At 39.2% G+C, this 24,234-nt stretch overlaps 1 protein-coding gene and 1 pseudogene across 3 annotated transcripts in view; one reads left to right on the top strand and one right to left on the bottom strand.

Moving 5' to 3' along the window:
• Nucleotides 1–24,234, top strand: part of Boll (boule RNA binding protein) — a 125,828-nt gene that overhangs the window by 26,344 nt on the left and 75,250 nt on the right. For all 3 annotated transcript variants that reach the window (XR_015047024.1, XM_085837405.1, XM_085837408.1), the window contains exon 7: nt 18,926–18,997. Coding sequence is in view for 2 of the 3 variants with exons in the window: in XM_085837405.1 (XP_085693531.1) it covers nt 18,926–18,997 (72 nt within the window). In the remaining variant the exon portion in view is untranslated. The remainder of the gene's footprint in view (nt 1–18,925; nt 18,998–24,234) is intronic.
• On the bottom strand, nt 8,000–8,476 carry LOC110287985 (small ribosomal subunit protein eS24 pseudogene; annotated as a pseudogene).

The following is a 24,234-nucleotide window of genomic DNA, read 5'->3' as shown; positions in this document are numbered from 1 at the left end:
CACAAGAACAGAATGCCAACTTTAACAACAAAAATAACAGGAAACAACAATTACTTTTCCTTAATATCTCTTAATATCAATGGACTCAACTCACCGATAAAAAGACATAGACTAACAAACTGGCTACACAAACAAGACCCAACATTTTGCTGCTTACAGGAAACTCATCTCAGAGAAAAAGATAGACACTACCTCAGAATGAAAGGATGGAAAACAATTTTCCAAGCAAATGGTATGAAGAAACAAGCTGGAGTAGCCATTCTAATATCTGATAAGATTGACTTCCAACCCAAAGTCATTAAAAAAGACAGGGAGGGATACTTCATACTCATCAAAGGTAAAATCCTCCAAGAGGAACTATCAATCCTGAATATCTATGCTCCAAATACAAAGGCAGCCACATTCATTAAAGAAACTTTAGTAAATCTCAAAGCACACATTGCACCTCATACAATAATAGTGGGAGACTTCAACACACCACTTTCACCAATGGACATATCGTGGAAACAGAAACTAAACAGGGACACAGTGAAACTAACAGAAGTTATGAATCAAATGGATCTGGCAGATATCTACAGAACATTCTATCCTAAAACAAAAGGATATACCTTCTTCTCAGCACCTCATGGTACCTTCTCCAAAATTGACCACATAATTGGTCACAAAACAGGCCTCAACAGATACAAAAATATTGAAATTGTCCCATGCATCCTATCAGATCACCATGGACTAAGGCTGATCTTCAATAACAAAATAAATAATAGAAAGCCAACATTCACATGGAAACTGAACAACACTCTTCTCAATGATACCTTGGTCAAGGAAGGAATAAAGAAAGAAATTAAGGACTTTTTAGAGTTCAATGAAAATGAAGCCACAACATACCCAAACTTATGGGACACAATGAAAGCATTTCTAAGAGGAAAACTCATAGCTCTGAGTGCCTCCAAAAGGAAACTAGAGAGAGCACACATTAGCAGCTTGACAACATACCTAAAAGCACTAGAACAAAAGGAAGCAAATTCACCCAAGAGGAGTAGACAGCAGGAAATAATCAAACTCAGGGGCGAAATCAACCAACTGGAAACAAGAAGAACTATTCAAAGAATCAACCAATCAAGGAGCTGGTTCTTTGAGAAAATCAACAAGATAGATAAACCCTTAGCCAGACTCACTAGAGGGCACAGGGAAAGCATCTTAATTAACAAAATCAGAAATAAAAAAGGAGACATAAAAACAGATCCTGAAGAAATCCAAAACACCATCAGATCCTTCTACCAAAGGCTATACTCAACAAAACTGGAGAACCTGGATGAAATGGAGAAGTTCCTAGACAGATACCAGGTACCAAAGTTGAATCAAGATCAGGTTAATGATCTAAACAGCCCTATATCCCCCAAAGAAATAGAAGCAGTCATTAATAGTTTCCCAACCAAAAAAAGCCCAGGACCAGATGGGTTTAGTGCAGAGTTTTATCAGACCTTCAAAGAAGATCTAATCCCAGTTCTTCACAAACTATTCCACAAAATAGAAACAGAAGGTACTCTATCCAACTCATTCTATGAAGCCACAGTTACTCTGATACCTAAACCACAAAAAGACCCAACAAAGATAGAAAACTTCAGACCAATATCCCTTATGAATATTGATGCAAAAATCCTCAATAAAGTTCTTGCTAACCGAATCCAAGAACACATCAAAACAATCATCCATCCTGACCAAGTAGGTTTCATCCCAGGGATGCAGGGATGGTTCAATATACGGAAATCCATCAACGTAATCCAGTATATAAACAAACTCAAAGACAAAAACCACATGGTCATCTCGTTAGATGCGGAAAAAGCATTTGACAAGATCCAACACCCATTCATGATAAAAGTCTTGGAAAGATCAGGAATTCAAGGCCCATACCTAAACATGATAAAAGCAATCTACAGCAAACCAGTAGCCAACGTCAAAGTAAATGGTGAGAAGCTTGAAGCAATCCCTCTAAAATCAGGGACTAGACAAGGCTGTCCACTTTCTCCATACCTATTCAACATTGTACTTGAAGTCCTAGCCAGAGCAATTCGACAACAAAAGGAGATCAAAGGGATACAAATTGGAAAAGATGAAGTCAAAATATCACTTTTTGCAGATGATATGATAGTATATATAAGTGACCCTAAAAATTCCACCAGAGAACTCCTAAGCCTGATAAACAGCTTCGGTGAAGTAGCTGGATATAAAATTAACTCAAACAAATCAATGGCCTTTCTCTACACAAAGAATAAACAGGCTGAGAAAGAAATTAGGGAAACAACACCCTTCTCAATAGTCACAAATAATATAAAATATCTTGGCGTGACTCTAACTAAGGAAGTGAAAGATCTGTATAATAAAAACTTCAAGTCTCTGAAGAAAGAAATTATAGAAGATCTCAGAAGATGGAAAGATCTCCCATGCTCATGGATTGGCAGGATCAACATTGTAAAAATGGCTATCTTGCCAAAAGCAATCTACAGATTCAATGCAATCCCCATCAAAATTCCAAATCAATTCTTCAACGAATTAGAAAGTGCAATCTGCAAATTCATCTGGAATAACAAAAAACCTAGGATAGCAAAAACTCTTCTCAAGGATAAAAGAACCTCTGGTGGAATCACCATGCCGGACCTAAAGCTTTACTATAGAGCAATTGTGATAAAAACTGCATGGTACTGGTATAGTGACAGACAAATAGACCAATGGAATAGAATTGAAGACCCAGAAATGAACCCACACACCTACGGTCACTTGATCTTCAACAAGGGAGCTAAAAACATCCAGTGGAAGTAAGACAGCTTTTTCAACAAATGGTGCTGGCACAACTGGTTGTTAACATGTAGAAGAATGCGAATCGATCCATTCCTATCTCCTTGTACTAAGGTCAAGTCTAAGAGGATCAAAGAACTACACATAAAACCAGAGACACTGAAACTTATAGAGGAGAAAGTGGGGAAAAGCCTTGAAGATATGGGCACAGGGGAAAAATTCCTGAATAGAACAGCAATGGCTTGTGCTGTAAGATCAAGAATTGACAAGTGGGACCTCATGAAACTGCAAAGCTTCTGCAAGGCTAAAGACACCATCAATAAGACAAAAAAAACCACCAACAGATTGGGAAAGGATCTTCACCTATCCTAAATCAGATAAGGGAGTAATATCCAATATATATAAAGAACTCAAGAAGGTGGACTCCAGAAAGTCAAATAACCCCATTAAAAAATGGGGCTCAGAACTGAACAAAGAATTCTCACCTGAGGAATACCGAATGGCAGAGAAGCACCTGAAAAAATGTTCAACATCCTTAATCATCAGGGAAATGCAAATCAAAACAACCCTGAGATTCCACCTCACACCAGTCAGAATGGCTAAGATCAAAAATTCAGGTGACAGCAGATGCTGGCGAGGATGTGGAGAAAGAGGAACACTCCTCCATTGTTGGTGGGATTGCAAGCTTGTACAACCACTCTGGAAATCAGTCTGGCGGTTCCTCAGAAAATTGGACATAGTACTACCGGAGGATCCAGCAATACCTCTCCTGGGAATATATCCAGAAGATGTCCCAACCGGTAAAAAGGACACATGCTCCACTATGTTCATAGCAGCCCTATTTATAATAGCCAGAAGCTGGAAAGAACCCAGATGTCCCTCAACAGAGGAATGGATACAGAAATTATGGTACATTTACACAATGGAGTACTACTCAGCTATTAAAAAGAATGAATTTATGAAATTATTAGCCAAATGGATGGACCTGGAGGGCATCATCCTGAGTGAAGTAACACAATCACAAAGGAACTCACACAATATGTATTCACTGATAAGTGGATATTAGCCCAAAACTTAGGATACCCAAGATATAAGATACAATTTGCTAAACGCATGAAACTCAAGAAGAATGAAGACCAAAGTGTGGACACTGTGCCCCTTCTTAGAATTGGGAACAAAATACCCAGGGAAGGAGTTACAGAGACAAAGTTCGTAGCTGTGATGAAAGGATGGACCATTTAGAGACTGCTGTATCCAGGGATCCATCCCATAAGCAGCTTCTAAACGCTGACACCATTGCATACACTAGCAAGATTTTGCTGAAAGGACCCAAATATAGCTGTCTCTTGTGAGACTAGGCCGGGGGCTAGCAAACACAGGAGTGGATGTTCACAGTCAGCTATTGGATGTATCACAGGGCTCCCAATGGAGAAGCTAGAGAAAGTACCCAAGGAGCTAAAGGGAACTGCAACCCTATTGTTGGAACAACATGATGTACTAACCAGAACCCCGGAGCTCTTGTCTCTAGCTGCATATGTATCGAAAGATGGCCTAGCCAGCCATCACTGGAAAGAGAGGCCCATTGGACTTGCAAACTTTATATGCCCCAATATAGGGGAATGCTAGGTCCAAAAGAATGGAAATGGGTGGGTAGGGAAGTGGGGGCGCTATGGGGGACTTTTGGGATAGCATTGGAAATGTAATTGAGGAAAATATGTAATAAAAATATTAAAAATTTAAAAAAAAACTGGAAAAAAAGAAAAGAATGATATATTGTAGAAATTATTTAATCTCAATCGGGGAGTTCTAGCTGCCTTTGGTCTTCATTTTGTATGTTCTTATTACAAATCTATCTACCAGTTAGCAGCCCAGACAAAAGACACAAATCAAAATTTTTAAATTTAATTTTTTTTTTACTTATTCACTTTATATCCCACTTAATGCCACCCCTGTCACCCCCCTCCCACACTCCTTCCCCCATCCCCTTCTCCTCTGAGCAGGTGCACACACCCCACCCCCATATCCCCTACCCACCCAGGTACTTAGGTCTCTGTGAGGCTAGGCACTTCCTCTCCCACAGGCCAGACAAGGTAGCCCAGCTAGTAGAATATATCCCATGTACAGGCAGCAGCTTTTGAGATAGCCCCTTTTGCCGTTGTTCAGGGCCCACATGAAGGCCAAGCTTCACATCTGCTACATATGTGTAGGAAGGCCTAGGTCCAGCCTGTGTGTGTTCTTTGGTTGGTGGTTCAGATTCTAACCCCAAGAGTCCAGGTAGGTTGACTACTGGTCTTCTTGTGGAGTTCCTAACTCTTTCAGAGCCCACAATCCTTCCTCCTAGCTCCATCCACTGTTTGCTGTAGGTGTCTGTATCTGAGTCAGCTGCTGGGTGGTGCCTCAAACAGAACAACATGCCCCTGTCTGCAAGCATAACAGAGTATGATTAATGCTTGCCCATGAGATGAGTCTCAAGTTGGGCCTGTTATCGGTTGGCCATTTCTTCAGTCTCTGCTCATTTCCCCATGCCTGCATTACTTTTGTAGACAGAATTATTTTGGGTTGAAAGTTTTGTGGGTAGCTTGGTGTCTCTATTGTTCCACTGGGGTTTCTGTTTGGCTACAGGAGGCAGTATCTTCAGGTTCCATATCCCCAGTGTAGTGAGTCACAGCTAAGGTCATCTCCATTGACTCTTGGGAGCTTCCCTTATCCCAGGTCTCTGTCTTGTCCTGGAAATGCACCCCCCACACACACATCTCCTTACCCCTGTCAGTTCAGATTTCCATTCATTTTCATGGCCATTTAGCTATCCTTTCTGTCCTTCCCCTCACCTGATCCTGAATCCTCCTACTTCCGCCCCCATATCCCGTCCCTCCCAGTTCCCTTTCTCCATCTGCCTCTTATGACTATTTTATTCTCCCTTCTAAGTAAGACTCAAGCTTCCTTACTTAGGCCTTCCTTCCTGTTTAGCTTCTTTGGGTCTGTGGAGTGTAATATGGGAATCCATATTTTATGACTAATATCCACTTATAAGTGAGTGCATACTATGTATGTACTCAGGATGATATTATCAAGTTCCATCCATTTGCCTGCAAAATTAATACCTGAATAGTATTCTATTGTGTAGATGTACTACATTTTCTTTATCCATTCTTCAGTTGAAGGACATCTAGGTTGTTTCAGTTTCTGGCTATTATGAATAATACACAACTTTTATATGTATAATAAGCTTTTAAAGCATTAGACCTGGGCAGATACCTACCCTCTCTGTTATGTCTGCTTCCCTGTCAACAACCCCAAAATATGACCTACAGTGTTCTGCCTAGGTCACTCTTACTCTGACTGGCCCTCATGGCCAGTTCTCACAATCCCATACTCCATACTATCTTCTCCTCTCTCTTCTCTCTGTTTTCCCTCTTGGTCCTATCTTCATCCCCAAGCCCAGGAACCAAAACCTTGTCTACTTCTTTTCTGTACAGCTATAGGCTGTAGACATCTTTATTCAACCAATAGTTTTAAATTAAGGAGAAACGTTACATAGCATCACTTGGTATATGTGAGGATTTCCTTGTCCCTGGGGTCAGTCAGACCTTGGGGGCCAGTATTTAACATTACAATACATAGCAACAGACCAAACCTCAACAATGATAAGAGTTTTGTTAAGAATAATATATAATATAGATACATTCAGTCAAACAATGAAAATTTGTAGTCTTACCCATTAGTTATGCCCATATATTACTAGAAAATGTATTCCTCTTAGTACTTTGTTAGAAGATATACATAGATTCAGAGTCTTACATTGATTACACACACACACACACACACACACACACACACACACACATCTTGACTACATGTTGACTGGTAGCTTTCAAACAAAAAGAAAAATACTACTTTATGCTTTATTCAAGCTCTAAGTTTTCCATTGTGTGCCAGTTCTTAAAATGACTAGTCTTGGCTACATAGAGAGAAGCCCTGTCTCAAAAGAAAAAGACCAATCTTTTGAGTTAGAGGGATGACTCAGTGGGGTTAGAGTGTGTACCACTCTAGCAGAAGGACCCAAGCTTGATTCCCAGCATACCCATGTGCCAGGTTACAACCACATACAATTCCAACTCTAGGGATCCAACACCACTGGCCTCCATACCACTCACATGCATATACTCACAAATAAGTACACAAAAACACAGAATTTAAAAATAATAAAACAATCCTTTAAAAAATAATCAGTTTTTTACAACTTTGTCAGTTTTACAATATAGTAGTAGTATTGGTTTTCTATTGAGTTTATCTACTTACTGTTAAAACTAAACACAATTGAACTTATTTTTTAAACATTTTCAGAATTTATTTTTACTATGCTTTAAAATTATAGTACAGTTATTTCATTTCCTCCTTCCCTTTCTTTCCTCTAAACCTTGTCATATACCTCTCCTTGCTTTCTTTCAAATTCATGGCCTCTTTTTTCATTAATTATTGTTATATGCATTTGTATATGTATGTTCCTAAATACATAAATAAAATATGTTCAATTGTACAGTCTTACGTGTATGTCTATGTTTTCAAGGCTGACTATTTGGTATAAACAACAATTGGTGAGCTCTTCCCTGGGGAAGATTGATCTCTCCTGCTCCCAGCATTCTTCAGCTGCCCGTAGTTCTTTGTGTAAACTTCAGGCTTACAAGCTTGCTCTGTTCATGTTAACATGTCTTTCGGTATTATCCTTGTTCAAATCCTGTTTAGACAACCATGTTGGTGAGTCTTCATCAGTGTTTCTGAAATTTTTAGGAGACATAGTCTCACAGAAAACTTCCTATTTTTCTGGCTCTTTCCACTCTATTTTCTACAGTGATCCCTGATCCTTGGGTCAAGGAGTTGTCTTGTAAATATATGAGTTGGGGCTGGGCTCCACAACTGAATTTTGATTGGCTATGGTTTTCTGTAATGGTTTCTGTCCACTGTAAAAAAGATGTTTTCTTGATAAGGGGTGACAACTGCACAGATCTATGGGTGTTAGGAGAAATATTTAGTATTTAGTTATGAATTGTGCTGTTTAGTAACATGGTAGTTGAATTTTCTCTTCCAAGATTCATGACTTCACAGGCCCTAAATAGTTACTAAATTTCCAGTACTAGACATGACTTCCCTTTTTTTTTTTTTTTGGTAGAAGCTTTTTAGTTTATTTGTCCTCTCAGAAATCTGCACATCACAGCAAAACATCGAGTCACAAATCTACTCCTTTGGCTGTATCCAGTCTCCACTCACTTTTTGCCAGCACCAACATTGGCCTTCGCCGTGCCCCTGACCTTCTTCATTCTGTTCTTGCTTTCCTTTCCCTGTTTTCGGGAGGTCTTTTTCTTCTCATAAAGGCCATGTCTTGCGAGTCTGTGTTTAGGCTCACTCTTCTTTGCATAATCTAAAGAATCATAGATCATGCCAAAGCCAGTGTCTTGCCATCACCAAAGTGGGTTCTGAATCCAAATACAAAGATGATATCTGGTGTGGTTTTGTACATTTTGGCCAGCTTTTCCCGAATTTCTGTCTTTGGTACTGTTGCCTTCCCAGGATGAAGGACATCAATGACCATCTGTTTCCTCTGAAGCAGACGGTTGGTCATGAACTTTCTGGTCCGGATGGTTACTGTGTCATTCATGATGGCTACGGCGGTGGAGCTGGAGAGGAGGAAAAGCATGACTTCCCTCTTGTTGAGTATATCTTATGTCCAATTAGAAAGTTATGCCTGCCACTACTACACCTTTGAGTTTTTTATGCCATGCTGGCCATTGCTGTGGTTCAGAAGTGTCATATCTTGGTAGGACTCTGTTGTTTTCTTCCATTGAAAGCATGCATGGCAACTTCTGGTACCATGAAAGCTTTTACTCAGGAAGAAAGGTGGCTTTCGGGTCAGTTCCACCTCATGACTGTGTCTACAGTGTTTATTATCTATCTTCAGCAATAGGGACTTACCTCACACCTCTAGGGGACAGTCAAGGGCATTATCAATAGCCCAAATGTTCTCGGAGTTTCTTAGACAACCTTGACCAATAACTCAGAAGAGGGCTTTTCATGTCTGGTATTTGGGTTTCTGTTAGGTGGTCTTTGGCTCCTGAACATTATCAGCCCAAATGGGAATATATCATTGATACACATGCATCTGTGCATGTGTGTACTGCTTTACATGTGTTATATTTTTACGTACTTACGAGGATGATTTCTTAGAGCTTTTTCAGACATCCTTACTGTAATTTTACCCTTCTTCTGTATTTATTTTTCTCCCACATCCTTAATTCGAGGTCGTCCCCCCCCCCCATTTAACATTTTCCCCTTCAGATAACTTGTACCTGCTATTCTATGCTCTATTGTTACCGCTCACCTCCAGCAATCGACCCGGTTTACATTGCTGGCTTCTGCAGTTACTCTGGGCTATATACTAACATTGAAGATTTGAAGCTAGGAGCCTTAGATGAAGGAGAACATGCTAATTTTTTTTCTGGGTCTAGATTGTCTCACTCAACAGGATCCGTTTATAGTTCCATTTCTTTGCCTGCAATATTTATGGTTTTATTTCTTTACACCTAAATAATATTCCATAGTACTACATTTCATTATCAGTTTGTCTGGGAAAGGACAGTTAGGTTACTCCCACTTGCTAGTTGTTATGAATAGAGCAGCAATGAACATGTCTAAGTATCTATGAAGTATGGTGTTGAGTCCTTTGGACATATGACAATGAGTGGTATAGCTGAGTCATGTGGTAGATTTATGTTAGCTTTTTGAGAATTCTCCACACTGATTTCTATACTGGCTACACCATTTTGCAGTCAAACCAACAGTGAACGAGGATTCCCTGCTCCCCATATCCTCTCCAGAATTTGCTATAGGTCATTTTGTTGAACTTTACCATTCTGACTGGGGTAAGATAAAATCTCCCAAGTTGTTTTGATTTGCATTTCTGTATTTATTAGGGATGACGAACATTTTTTGAGATGTGTTTAGCTTGTTGTTGTTGTTGTTGTTCTTCTTCTTCTTCTTCTTCTTCTTCCTCCTCCTCTTCCTCTTCCTCCTCTCTTCCTCCTCCTCCTCCTTCCTCCTCCTCCTTCCTCTTCCTCCTGCTCTTCCTCCTCCTCCTCCTCTTCCTCCTCCTTCTTCTTCTAGCTCTCCATTCAAGTCCCAGGCTCATTTTTTAAGTGGATGACTTTGTTTGTTTCTTTCTTTGTTTGTTTGTTTGTTTGTTTGTTTGTTTTATATACATTGGTGTTTTCCTGAATATATGTCTATGTGAAAGTATCTGATCCCTTGAAACTTGTGTTATATACACTTGTAAGCTGCCATGTGGGAGCTAGAATTGAACTCAGATCCTCTGGAAGAACAGCCAGTATGCTTAACTCTTTCCAGCCCCTAATATATAATCTTGAAATCTGGAATGGTAGTCCCTCCCAGTGTCATTCTTTTTGCTGAGGAGAATTTTGGCTATCTGGAACTTTTAGGTTCCATGTGAATTTTAGGATAATTTTTTTCTATTTTTGTGAGAAATGAAATGTGAATTTTGATTTGGATTCCATTTACTCATAATGGATTTTGGTAAAATTGTTACTTTCACAATATTAATTTTGCAAATCCATAAGTTTGATATCTTTTAATTTTCTAGTGTCTTTATCTCTTTCTTCAGAGGTTTAAAGTTCTCATTGTAGAGTTTCTTTACTTCCTTGAATAGGTTTATTCCTATATACTTTTTCTTTAATAAGTCTTTTGTGAATGGGAATGTGTCTGTGATCTATTTTTTGTATGTTTATTGCTTCTATATATAAAAGCTGTTGATTTATACCAGTTGATTCTATATCTTGCCACATTGCAGAATTTGTTTATTTCTAGAAATTTTCCAGCAGAATTTTTGTGATTTCTTAAGGCACCCACAAACAAAGGTAGTTTCTCCAACTGGTGCTTACAGCACCATCTTGGAAGGAGCAAAAACAATGGCCAGCTTTATCACATTTCTGAATTTAGTGGCATTACCTCAATATTTTCTCTATGATGATTTTGGCTGTGGTTTTCTCATGTGTATATGGCTATATTAGCATCTTTCTACAAGCCTACGTCCAGTTAGACCCCGCACCATTTGTTGAAGGTGGTGTCTTTTTTCCAGGGTGTGTTTCTGGCTTATTTATCAAAAATGAGGTGTGGTTGTACAAGCTTGCAATCCCACCAACAATGGAGGAGTATTACTCTTTCTCCACATCCTCGCCAGCATCTGCTGTCACCTGAATTTTTGATCTTAGCCATTCTGACTGGTGTGAGGTGGAATCTCAGGGTTGTTTTGATTTGCATTTCCCTGGTGATTAAGGATGTTGAACATTTTTCCAGGTGCTTCTCAGCCATTTGGTATTCCTCAGATGAGAATTCTTTGATTAGCTCTGTACCACATTTTAAAAATAGGGCTATTTCGTTTTCTGGAGTCCAACTTCTTGAGTTACTCATATTTATTGGTTATAAGCCCCCTATCTGATTTAGGATGGGTAAAGATCTTTTCCCAATCTGTCGGTTGCTTTTTGCTCTTAATGACAATGTCTTTGCAATTTTATGAGGTACCATTTGTCAATTCTTGATCTTACAGCACAAGCCATTGCTGTTCTGTTCAGGAATTTTTCCGCTGTGCCCATATCTTTGAGACTCTTCTCCACTTTCTCCTCTATAAGTTTCAGTGTCTCTGATTTTATGTGGAGTTCCTTGATCCACTTAGACTTGAGCTTTGTGCAAAGAGATAAGAATGGATCAATTCACATTCTTCTACATGATAACTGCCAGTTAAACCAGCACCATTTGCTGAAAATACTGTCTTCTTTCCACTGGATGGTTTTAGCTCCCTTGTCAAAGATCAAGTGACTATAGGTGTGTGGGTTCGTTTCTGGGTCTTCAATTCTATTCCATCGATCTACCTGTCTGTCACTGTACCACTACCATGCAGTTTTTATCACAGTTGTTCTATAGTACAGCTTGAGGTTGGGGATTGTGATTCCACCAGAGGTTCTTTTATTGTTGAGAATAGTTTTTGCTATCCTAGGATTTTTGTTATTCCGGATGAATTTGCAAATTGCCCTTGCTAACTTTGTGAAGAATTGAGTTGGAATTTTGATGGGGGTTGCATTGAATCTGTAGATTGCTTTTGGCAAGATAGCCATTTTGACTATATTAATTCTGCCAATCCATGAGCATGGAAGATCTTTTCATCTTCTGAGATCTTCTTCGATTTCTTTCTTCGGAGACTTGAAATTCTTGTCATATAGATCTTTCACTTCCTTAGTTAGAATCACACCAAGGTATTTTATATTATTTGTGACTATTTTGAAAGGTGTTGTTTTCCTAATTTATTTCTCAGCCTGTTTATCCCTTGTGTAGAGAAAGGCCATTGATTTGTTTGAGTTAATTTTATACCCAGCTACTTCACTTAAGCTGTTTATCAGGTTTAGGATTTCTCTGGTGGAATTTTTAGGATCACTTATATATACTATCATATCATCTACAAATAGTGATATTTTGACTTCTTTCCAATTTGTATCCCCTTGACCTCCTTTTGTTGTCTAATTGCTCTGGCTAGGACTTTCAGTATCTAATGAGATGATTGGATTTTTATTCTTTCAGTTTCTTTATATGATGGATTACATTGACAGATTTTTGTACATTGAACCCTTCCTGCATCTCTGGAATAAAGACTACACGATAGTGATGGATTATGTGTCCTTGGATTCAGTTTGCAAGTATTTTATTGAAGCTTTTTGCTTTGTTGGTTGGTTGGTTGGCTGGCTGGGGGTTTGTGTGTGTGTGTGTGTTTGGTTGGTTGTTTTTTTGTTTGTTTGTTTGTTTTGCTTTTTAGCAATGTTCATGAGGGAAATGGTTCTGTAATTTTCTTTGCTGAGTCTTTCTGTGGTTTGGGTATCAGCGTGATTGTGGCTTCATAAAATGAATTAGGCAATGTTCCTTCTGTTACTTTTTTTGTGGAAAAGGCGTATTATTGGTATTAACTTTTTGAAAATCTATTAAAATTCTCCACTAAAACTATCTGTCCCTGAACTACTACTTCTTGTTGTTGTTGTTGTTGTTGTTGTTGCTACTTGTTGTTGTTGTTGTTGTTGTTGTTGTTGATGATGATGATGATGATGTTAGACTTTAATGACTGCTTCTATTTCCTTAGGGGTTGTAGATCTATTTAAATTGTTTGTCTGATCTTGATTTAACTTTGGTAAGTGAAATCTATCATGAACATTGTTTCTTTTAGATTTTATGGTTTTATGGAGTATAGGATTTTAAATTATGACATAATGATTCTTTGGATTTCCTCAGTGTCTGTTATGTCCCCCTTTTCATATCTGATTTTGTTAATTTGGATACTGTTTCTCTGCCTTTTAGTTAGTTTGGATTAGGGTTTGTCTACCTGGCTTATTTTCTTTTTTGTTATTTTATTTGTTTACATTTCAAATGTCCCCCTTCCCAGTCTCTCCTCCACAAACCCCCCCACTCTGTCCCCCTCCCCTGGTTTATTTTTTATTTACATTCCAGGTTTTACTACCTCCCCTCCCTGTCCCCCATCCACCCCCTGACTTCCACATCCCACACCTTCTCCCACCCCACCCCACCTGACCCCTAAACTCCACGGGGCCTCCAGTCTCTTCAGTGTAAGGTGCATCAACTCTGATTGAACACAGACCCAGAAGTCCTCTACTGTATGTGTGTTGGGGGCCTCATATTAGCTGGTGTATGCTGCCTGGTTGGTGGTCCAGTATTTGAGAGATCTTGGGGGCCCAGGTTAATTGAGTCTGCTGGTCCTCCTACAGGGTTGCCCTCCTCCTCAGCTTCTTTCAGCCTTCCCTAATTCATCCACAGGGGTCAGCAGCTTCCATCCATTGGTTGGGTGCAAATATCTGCAAATGACTCTTTCAGCTGCTTATTGAGTCTTCCGGAGTGTAGTCATGCTAGGTCCCTTTTTGTGAGTGCTCCATAGCCTCAATAATAGTGTCAGGCCTTGGAACCTCCCCATGAGCTTGATCCCACTTTGGGCCTGTCGCTGGATCTTCTTTTCCTCAGGCTCCTCTCCATTTCCATCCCTTTAGTTCTTTCAGACAGGAACAATTATGGGTCAGAGTTGTGACTGTGGGATGGCAACCCCATCCCTCACTTGATGTCCTGTCTTCCTGCTGGAGGCGTGCTCTATAAGTTCCCTCTCCCCACTGTCAGGCCATTTCATCTAAAGTTCCTCCCTTTGAGTCCTGGGAGTCTCTCACCTCCCAGGTCTCTGGTGCATTCTGGAGGGTTCCACCAACCTCCTACCTCCCAAGGTTGCCTGTTTCAATTCTTTCTGCTGGCCCTCAGGATTCAGTCCTTTTCCCTCACCCAATACCAGATCAGGTTCCCTTCTCCCTCCTCACCCTCTGCCCACTTTCCCTCCCAGGTCCCTCCCTTCATCCCCACTTATGATTGCTTTCTTCTCCCTCCCAAGTGGGACTGAGGCATCCTCACTTCGGCCCTTCAGCTTGTTGACCTCTTTGAGTTCTGTGGACTGTACCTTGGGTATTCTGAATTGGGGGAGGAGCTAATATCCCCGTATTAGTGACTACATACCATGCATGTCCTTTTGGGTCTGAGTTACCTCACTCAGGATGATATTTTCTAATTCCATCTATCCTGCAAAACTCAGGATGTCCTTGCTCTTAATAGCTGAGTAGTATCCCATTGTGTAAATGAACCACATTTTCTGTATCCATTCTTCTGTTGTGGGACATCTAGGTTGTTTCTAGCTTCTGGCTATCACAAATAAGGCTGCTATTAACATAGTGGAACACATGCTCCTGTGGCATGGTGTGGGGCATCTTTTGGGTATATTCCCAAGAGTGATATTGCTGGGTGTTCAGTTAGATCTATTTCTAATTTTCTGAGGAACCTCCAGATTGATTTCCAGAGTAGTTGTGCCAGTTTACAATCCTACCAGCAATGGAGGAATATTCCTCTTTCTCCACATACTCGCCAACATGTGTTGTCACCTGATGTTTTGAGCTTAGCCATTCTGATAGGTGTAATGTAGAATCTCAGGGTCATTTTGATTTGTTTTTCTCTGATCACCAAGGACTTTGAAGGATACTTTTTTAAAAATCATATTTCCTAGTGGGTTGTGACAGTTGGATAGTAATGCTTTTGATTTGGTATGTCTATATTGTGTTGTGGGAACTGGGACTGGGAAGTGGGCAGAAAGTAAAGACAGAGCCCATGAGTAAAGATCTAACATTATTGTTTATTACATAAGCTTATATATAGCTTTTTAGACAATTAGGGTATGTTTATTAGGCAAGAGCAAATCAGAATGCAACCTGTGTTGTTTAGCTAAATTTGACTTGCCTATCCATAAGCCTGTCCAAGAGACTGTAGGGGAGGGTCCAATCCCCTGTGGAGATTTCTGTGAGGACAGGAAGCAGCCACCACCCTTGCCTCCTGTCCTTTGTGTTGTCTCACCTATGTGCCAGGAGCCATGTCACATCATAAACTGTGTATAGTAGGTGAGAATTCTTCAAGGACTCACAGGAGCTTGTGGTGCCTCACTCTCTGTTTCACTTCTTCCTCCAAAGCCCCTACATGGTGTCATTAATCCTGGCAAACTTTCATGTATGATTCAATATACCTTTATTTCTTTCTGGGTTTTTTTTTCAGTATTTTTCCTCTTATTGTAGTGGCAGTGTCTACTAAATCTGCTACCTCAGCACTGCAGCAGACTCTGTCACATTCAACATGCTCAGTCCCCAACTCATCCCAACAAGAATCAGCTCTAAGCCATGATCTTTCCTGGATGGTGCCACCATTAACTTGGAAAAAACACTATGAACTAGAGTTACAAAATATTGACATTATTTCTACCTAGGGATAAATCATTTCCTTGTTGTAGAATATTATCCAGGGCATTTTAAAATAGTAAAAAGTGTCTATGCTTCCCCATAATTATGGCAGTCAAGCATGTCTGCTAACAGACCCAGATGTTCCTTATGAGGCAAAAATCACTCGTGGTTGAAAATTATTCTCCTATGTTCTCTATTCTGTTTGCTAAGAATTTTCTTCATGAAGGAATGACCATCCAGAGACTGCCCCACTTGGGGATCCATCCTATAAACAACCACCAAATCTAGACACTATGGCAGATGCCAACAAGAGCCTGCTGACAGGAGCCTGATATAGCTGTCTCCTCTGAGGCTCTGCCAGTGCCTGGAAAATACAGAAGTGGATGCTCACAATCATCCATTGGACGGAGCTCAAGGTCCCCAATGAAGGAGCTAGAGAAAGTACCCAAGGAGCTAAAGGGGTCTGAAGCCCCATAGGAGGAACATCAATATGAACTAACCAGTACCTCCAGACCTCCTTGGAACTAAACCACCAATCAAAGACGGTGGAACTTGTGGCTCTAGCTACGTATATAGCAGATGGCCTAGTTGGTCATCAATGGGAGGAGAGGCCCTAAGTCCTGTGAAGATTCTATACCCCAGTATAGGGGAATACCAGGATCTTCTATCCCGGGTTTCTCAGAGACCAGTCCGTGCAGGAGAGCGCGCGGGCCACAGAAGCAACAGAGCTTCTTGGACAGGGTCTCTTTGAGCCTTCATCCTCAGCCAGGAGGCAGAGCTGATCCTCAGACCTCTGTGCACCTTCCCCACTAGAGGAGAGTTGGCCTCCAGGGAGGGCTCTGACCCCGGGACTCAGGCCAGAGTTGGACTTCCAGGAATGCTGACAGAGGCTAACAGAATCACAGGAGGAACAAGATCCAGCCAGAGACAGCTAGAACATCTAACACTAGAGATTACCAGATGGTGAAAGGCAAATGTAAGAATCTTACTAACAGAAACCAAGACCACTCGGCATCATCAGAACCCAGTACTCCTGCCTCAGCAAGTCCTGGATACCCCAACACACCAAAAAAGCAGGATTCAGATTTAAAATCATATCTCATGATGCTGGTAGAAGATTTTAAGAAGGACATTAATAACTCATTTAAAGAAATACAGTAGAACACTGCTAAACAGGTAGAAGTCTTTAAAGAGGAAACAAAAATCCCTTCAAGAATTACAGGAACACATTACCAAACAGGTGATGGAATTGAACAAAACCATCCAAGATCTAAAAATGGAAGTAGAAACAATGAAGAAAACCCAAAGGGAGACAACTATAGAGATAGAAATCCTAGGAAAGAAATCAGGAATCATAGATGCGAGATATAAGAGATGGAAGAGAGAACAAAATATAAGAGATGGAAGAGAGAATCTCAGGTGCAGAAAATACCATAGAAAACATTGACACAACTATCAAAGAAAATGCGAAATGCAAAAAGATACTAACACAAAACATCCAGGAAATCCAGGACACAATGAGAAGACCAAACCTAAGGATAATAGGTATAGATGAGAATGAAGATTTTCACCTTAAAGGACCAGTAAATATCTTCAACAGAATTATAGAAGAAAACTTCCCCAACCTAAAGAAAGAGATGCCCATGAACATACAAGAAGCCTACAGAACTCCAAATAAACTGGACCAGAAAAGAAATTCCTCGCGTTGTGAAACTATGCTGAGGCCAAACAAACACAGAAGTGGATGCTCACAGTCAGCTATTGGATGGATCACAGGGCTCCCAATGGAGAAGCTAGAAAAAGTACCCAAGGAGTTAAAGGGATATGCAACCCTATAGGGGGAACAACATGATGAACTAACCAGTACCCCGGAGCTCTTGTCTCTAGCTGCATATGTATCGAAAGATGGCCTAGTCGGCCATCACTGGAAAGAGAGGCCCATTGGACTTGCAAACTTTATATGCCCCAATACAGGGGAATGCCAGGGCCAAAAGAATGGGAATGGGTGGGTAGGGAAGGGGGGGGTATGGGGGACTTTTGGGATAGCATTGGAAATGTAATTGAGGAAAATACGTAATAAAAATAAATAAATAAATAAATAAATAAATAAATAAATAAAAGAAATTCCTCCCGACACATACTAATCAGAACAACAAATGCACTAAAGAAAGAATATTAAAAGAATTAAGGGGAAAAGGTCAAGTAACATATAAAGGGGAATTTCAGGACCAGGAATGGGAGTTGGGAGGGTTGGGGACTTTCGGATAAAAGGGGAGGGGATAGGGGATTTTCGGAGGGGAAAGTAGGAAAGAGGGTAACATTTGAAATGTAAATAAAGAAAATATCCAATAAAAAATATTTTAAAAATAGAATTTTCTTCATGAAAGGCAATTTTTACATGCACTTTCTCTTTCTGCTCAGATGGTCATTTTTCCTCTTTTAGCCTATTAATAACAGAAAAATACACTATTGTTTTCTAACCTTGATCTGTGCTATAATTTTATTAGCATATCAAATCTGAATTGTGTAAAACTGTGATTTTTGACTTTGAGCATGTGAATATTAAACCAAAATAATGGTATACTACACCCCAAGTTAGAAATTAATTTTAATCACTATCAGCTTATTTTACCTATATTGAAATATAACTTGTTTTATTAATTATCTAGTCTTTGGTAATCCATTTGAAAGCTTACTCTGTCAATTTGAATAATCAAATAATACTTTGTTTTCTTCAAACACAGACATATCACAATTTTTAGATTAACTCATTTAAATATTAAATTACTAAGACAACATAATTTGACTGTGCTTCAATAACTGATATTTTACTTTACTTAAATGTATAATAGTGGAATAGAATGTTGGTTTTAAACATTAGGAAAATCAAATTTTGATTATTCATTTGATGCTAACCACATGACCTACTTCTGCTTTCTACAGTAGAAACAGGCCATGACCCTTAGTTCAGGTGCCATTTTTATCTATATATTCTCATAGACTATATTTTCATACTCTTCAGAGGTGGGAAGTTTCAAACTAAAGAAACTTTGCTTGTGGTTGTTTTAATTACAATGGAAATAAAGTCACATGGGAAAACTGGTGATTTTAAGAAGCAGATTAAAATAAAATTGGTAACAGTACTAACAAGAGGAAAAAAAACAGTAACCAAAAGTTAACTGAGCTTAGGTGATAAGTCACGATAAAAGTATTGTAATTTAAAGAGTTTTTCCTAAAGCAAATTTTGTTTTCTTCCACAGTCACGTTCCATATCTAGTTCTCCTGTGATGGTGGCTCAGCCAGTTTATCAACAGCCTGCATATCACTATCAGGTAGGCATTGAATTTATTAGAACCTCTGGGCTGAGGGACCTAGTGAAATGGCTCAGTACTCTTACTGCTCAAAGACATAACCATGTGGCTGTAACCCTGTAACCTGGTATTACAGGAACAGAGACAGCCAGATCCTTGAGCTCACTTGCTGGCCAGTCTAGCTATTAGAGATGCTCTCTCAAAAACAAAACAAAACAAAACAAAAACAACAAAAAACAAAAAGGAAGATGCCTCAACCCATAACCTCCACAAGTGAGCACATACATAACACACACAGTCTGTGCTGAGAAAGTAGCTCTAGAAAAGAGTGCTTGCTTTTAGCATGTAGGAGGAACAAGGTTTGATCCCCTAGTACAGTATTTTCAAAAGTCCAGTATTTTTAAATCCTTTTTAGGAAGATTTCATTTTTTTCTTTTATATGCAAAACTACTTTGGAAAATACAGTTAAAATCTTGAAAGAGGGTGAATTTTCTTCCTCTCATCAAATGTAATGAATTCAATTCTCATATGTTTAAAACTTATTCTAAAACTTCTTTAATAGGCTGGGATAGTGCTCAATGGTAGAATGCTTTCATCTATCATGCCCAGGGTTCCATTCCAGCACCACAAATACAAAAATCTTTACCAGTAATTCACAAAGCCATATACAGGCATTGGGTTTTGTATGTTGCTTTTAATTTGTGATTGTTACATTTAACCCAGTATACATTGAAATAAACAATGTATACTGTGATATACTGACTATTTTGTTGCCTCCTTTAGTTAACCAGCACTCATCTTCAATTCTATTTGGAGATTGGCAGTGAAAGAACTATGATATAATGTCAGATCATTTTCATTTTTTATTTTTATTAAGCTAATACAGTTTATTTTAAAATATATAACTCAGTATTGACATTTTTAAGTCATCAAAATAATTTATAATAGTTAAATGCCTCTTAAATATACATGATACGTTTTGAGCCTCTTAAATATACATGATATGTTCTGAGCTAAAAGTAATATGTACTCAACCAGTTTTTAAAATCTATTTGGAATATTAAACATGATAGAAGTGGAAGAAAATCTCTTATAAAGTCCTCTTTGAAAGGAAATTTTGACAAATTCCTGCTTAGACAGAAACTGTTCCATCTCCAAAAGAGAATACGCAGCATAACTGTGGCTTCATAGAATGGATTGGGTAGTGTTCCTTCTGTTTCTATTTTGTGGAATAGTTTTCAGAGTATTGGTATAACTTCTTCTTTGAAAATGTGATAGTATTCTGCACTAAACCCATCTATCTGGTCCTGGGATTTTTTTTTTTTTGGTTGGGGGACTTTTAATGAATGCTTCTATTTCCTTAAGGGTTATGGGACTGTTTAGATGGTTTATGTGATCCTGATTTAATTTTAGTACCCAGTATCTGTCTAGAAAACTGTCCATTTTAATCCAGGTTTTCCAGTTTTGTTGAGTATAGTATTTTGTAGTAGAATCTGATGATTTTTTTTGGATTTCCTCAGCTTCTGATGTTATGTCTCCCTTTTCATTTCTGATTTTGTTAATTTGGATACTGTCCTTGTGCCCTCTAGGTAGTTTTGGCTAAAGGTTTATCTAGCTTGTTGATTTTCTCAAAGAACCAGCTCTTGGTTTTGTTGATTTTTATATAGTTCTTTTTGTTTCTACTTCTTTGATTTCAGCCCTGAGTTTGATTATTTCCTGCCATCTACTTCTCTTGGTTGTGTTTGCTTCTTTTTGTTCTAGAGCTTTCAGATGTGCTGTCAAGCTGCTAGTGGAAGCTCACTCCAGTTACTTTATGGAGGCACTCAGAACTATTAGTTTTCCTCTTAGCACTGCTTTCATTGTGTCCCATAAATTTGGGTATGTTATGCCTTCATTTTCATTAAACTCTTAAAAGCCTTTAATTTCTTTCTTTATTTCTTCCTTGACCAAGTTATCATTGAGTAGGGAGTTGTTCAGCTTCCATGTATATTTGGGCTTTCTTTTAGTTTTCTTGCTATTAAAGACCACCCTTCCAAAAAATAAAAAAGAAGCCTGGCGTGGTGGCACATGCCTTTAATCCCAACACTCAGGAGGCAGAGGCAGGCGGATTTCTGAGTTCAAAGCCAGCCTGGTCTACAGAGTGAGTTCCAGGACAACCAGGGGTATACAGAGAAACCCTGTCTAGAATAAAAAGACCAGCCTTAGTCCGTGGTGATCTGATAGGATGCATGGGATTATTTCAGTCTCCTTGTATCTGTTGATGCCTGTTTTGTGGTCAGTTTTGGAGAAGGTACCATGAGGTACTGAGAAGAAGGTATATTCTTTTGTTTTAGGATGAAATGTTCTATAGATAGCTGTTAAATCCATTTGGTCCATTACTTCTGTTAGTTTCCATTTGTCTCTGTTTAGTTTCTATTTCCATGATCTGTCCATTGATGAGAGTGGATTGTTAAAGTGTGCCACTATTATTGTGTGGTGTGCAATGTATGCTTTGAGCTTTAGTAAAGTTTCTTTTATGAATGTGGTTGCCCTTACATTTGGAACATAGATGTTCAGAATTGAGAGTTCTTCTTGGTAGATTTTTCCTTTGACCAGTATGAAGTATCCTTCCTTATCCTTTTTTATAACATTTGGTTGAAAGTTGATTTATATTCGATATTAGCATGGCTACTCCCGCTTGTTTGTTGAGACCATTTGCTTGGAAAATTGTTTCCAGCCCTTTACTCTGAGGTAGTGGTTGCCTTTGACATTGAGGTGTGCTTCCTGTATGCAGCAAAATGCTGTAATACACTGTTTACTATCCAGTCTGTTACTCTATGCCTTTTAATTGGGGAATTAAGACCATTGATGTTAAGAGATATTAAGGAATAGTGATTGTTGTTTCATGTTATTTTTTTCTTTTTTATATATATTTTTTATTACATGTTTTCCTCAATTACATTTCCAATGCTATCCCAAAAGTCCCCCATACTCCCCCTCCTTCCCTACCCACCCATTCCCATTCTTTTAGCCCTTGCATTCCCCTGTATTGGGGCATATAAAGTTTGCAAGTCCAATGGGCCTCTCTTTCCAGTGATGGCCGACTAGGCCATCTTTCCATACATATGCAGCTAGAGACAAGAGCTCCGGGGTACTGGTTAGTTCATCATGTTGTTCCCCCTATAGGGTTGCATATCCCTTTAACTCCTTGGGTACTTTCTCTAGCTTCTCCATTGGGAGCCCTGTGATCCATCCAATAGCTGACTGTGAGCATCCACTTCTGTGTTTGCTAGGCCCCGGCATTGTCTCACAAGAGACAGCTATATCTGGGTCCTTTCAGCAAAATCTTGCTAGTGTATGCATTGGTGTCAGCGTTTGGAAGCTGATTATGGGATGGATCCCTGGATATGGCAGTCTCTAGATGGTCCATCCTTTCATTACAGCTCCAAACTTTGTCTGTGTAACTCCTTCCATGGGTGTTTTGGTCCCAATTCTAAGAAGGGGCATAGTGTCCACACTTTGGTCTTCATTCTTCTTGAGTTTCATGCGTTTAGCAAATTGTATCTTGTATCTTGGGTATCCTAAGTTTTGGGCTAATATCCACTTATCAGTGAATACATATTGTGTGAGTTCCTTTGTGATTATGTTACCTCACTCAAGATGATGCCCTCCAGGTCCATGCATTTGGCTAGGAATTTCATAAATTCATTCTTTTTAATAGCTGAGTAGTACTCCATTGTGTAAATGTACCATAATTTCTGTATCCATTCCTCTGTTGAGGGGCATCTGGGTTCTTTCCAGCTTCTGGCTATTATAAATAAAGCTGCTATGAACATAGTGGAGCATGTGTCCTTTTTACCGGTTAGGACATCTTCTGGATATATGCCCAGGAGAGGTATTGCTGGATCCTCCGGTAGTACTATGTCCAATTTTCTGAGGAACCGCCAGACTGATTTCCAGAGTGGTTGTACAAGCTTGCAATCCCACCAACAATGGAGGAGTGTTCCTCTTTCTCCACATCCTCGCCAGCATCTGCTGTCACCTGAATTTTTGATCTTAGCCATTCTGACTGGTGTGAGGTGGAATCTCAGGGTTGTTTTGATTTGCATTTCCCTGATGATTAAGGATGTTGAACATTTTTTCAGGTACTTCTCTGCCATTCGGTATTCCTCAGGTGAGAATTCTTTGTTCAGTTCTGAGCCCCATTTTTTAATGGGGTTATTTGATTTTCTGGAGTCCACCTTCTTGAGTTCTTTATATATATTGGATATGAGTCCCTTATCTGATTTAGGATAGGTAAAGATCCTTTCCCAATCTGTTGGTGGTTTTTTTGTCTTATTGATGGTATCTTTTGCCTTGCAGAAGCTTTGCAGTTTCATGAGGTCCCACTTGTCAATTCTCGATCTTACAACACAAGCCATTGCTGTTCTATTCAAGAATTTTTCCCCTGTGCCCATATCTTCAAGGCTTTTCCCCACTTTCTCCTCTATAAGTTTCAGTGTCTCTGGTTTTATGTGAAGTTCCTTGATCCACTTAGACTTGACCTTAGTACAAGGAGATAGGAATGTATCAATTCACATTCTTCTACATGATAACTACCAGTTGTGCCAGCACCATTTGTTGAAAATGCTGTCTTTCTTCCACTGGATGGTTTTAGCTCCCTTGTCGAAGATCAAGTGACCGTAGGTGTGTGGGTTCATTTCTGGGTCTTCAATTCTATTCCATTGGTCTACTTGTCTGTCACTATACCAGTACCACGCAGTTTTTATCACAATTGCTCTGTAGTAAAGCTTTAGGTCCGGCATGGTGATTCCACCAGAGGTTCTTTTATCCTTGAGAAGAGTTTTTGCTATCCTAGGTTTTTTGTTATTCCAGATGAATTTGCAGATTGCCCTTTCTAATTCGTTGAAGAATTGAGTTAGAATTTTGATGGGGATTGCATTGAATCTGTATTTTGCTTTTGACAAGATAGCCATTTTTTCAATGTTGATCCTGCCAATCCATGAGCATGGGAGATCTTTCCATCTTCTGAGATCTTCTATAATTTCTTTCTTCAGAGACTTGAAGTTTTTATTATACAGATCTTTCACTTCCTTAGTTAGAGTCATGCCAAGATATTTTATATTATTTGTGGCTATTGAGAAGGGTGTTGTTTCCCTGATTTCTTTCTCAGCCTGTTTATTCTTTGTGTAGAGAAAGGCCATTGATTTGTTTGAGTTAATTTTATATCCAGCTACTTCACCGAAGCTGTTTATCAGGTTTAGGACTTCTCTGGTGGA

The sequence above is a fragment of the Mus caroli genome, unplaced genomic scaffold (genome assembly GCF_978045245.1).
Source record: "Mus caroli unplaced genomic scaffold, Mus_caroli_1 scaffold_1, whole genome shotgun sequence".
NCBI classification, from domain to species: Eukaryota; Metazoa; Chordata; class Mammalia; order Rodentia; family Muridae; genus Mus; species Mus caroli.
Note: the sequence above shows the minus strand (reverse complement) of the source record. Positions and strands in the feature narration are given on the sequence as shown.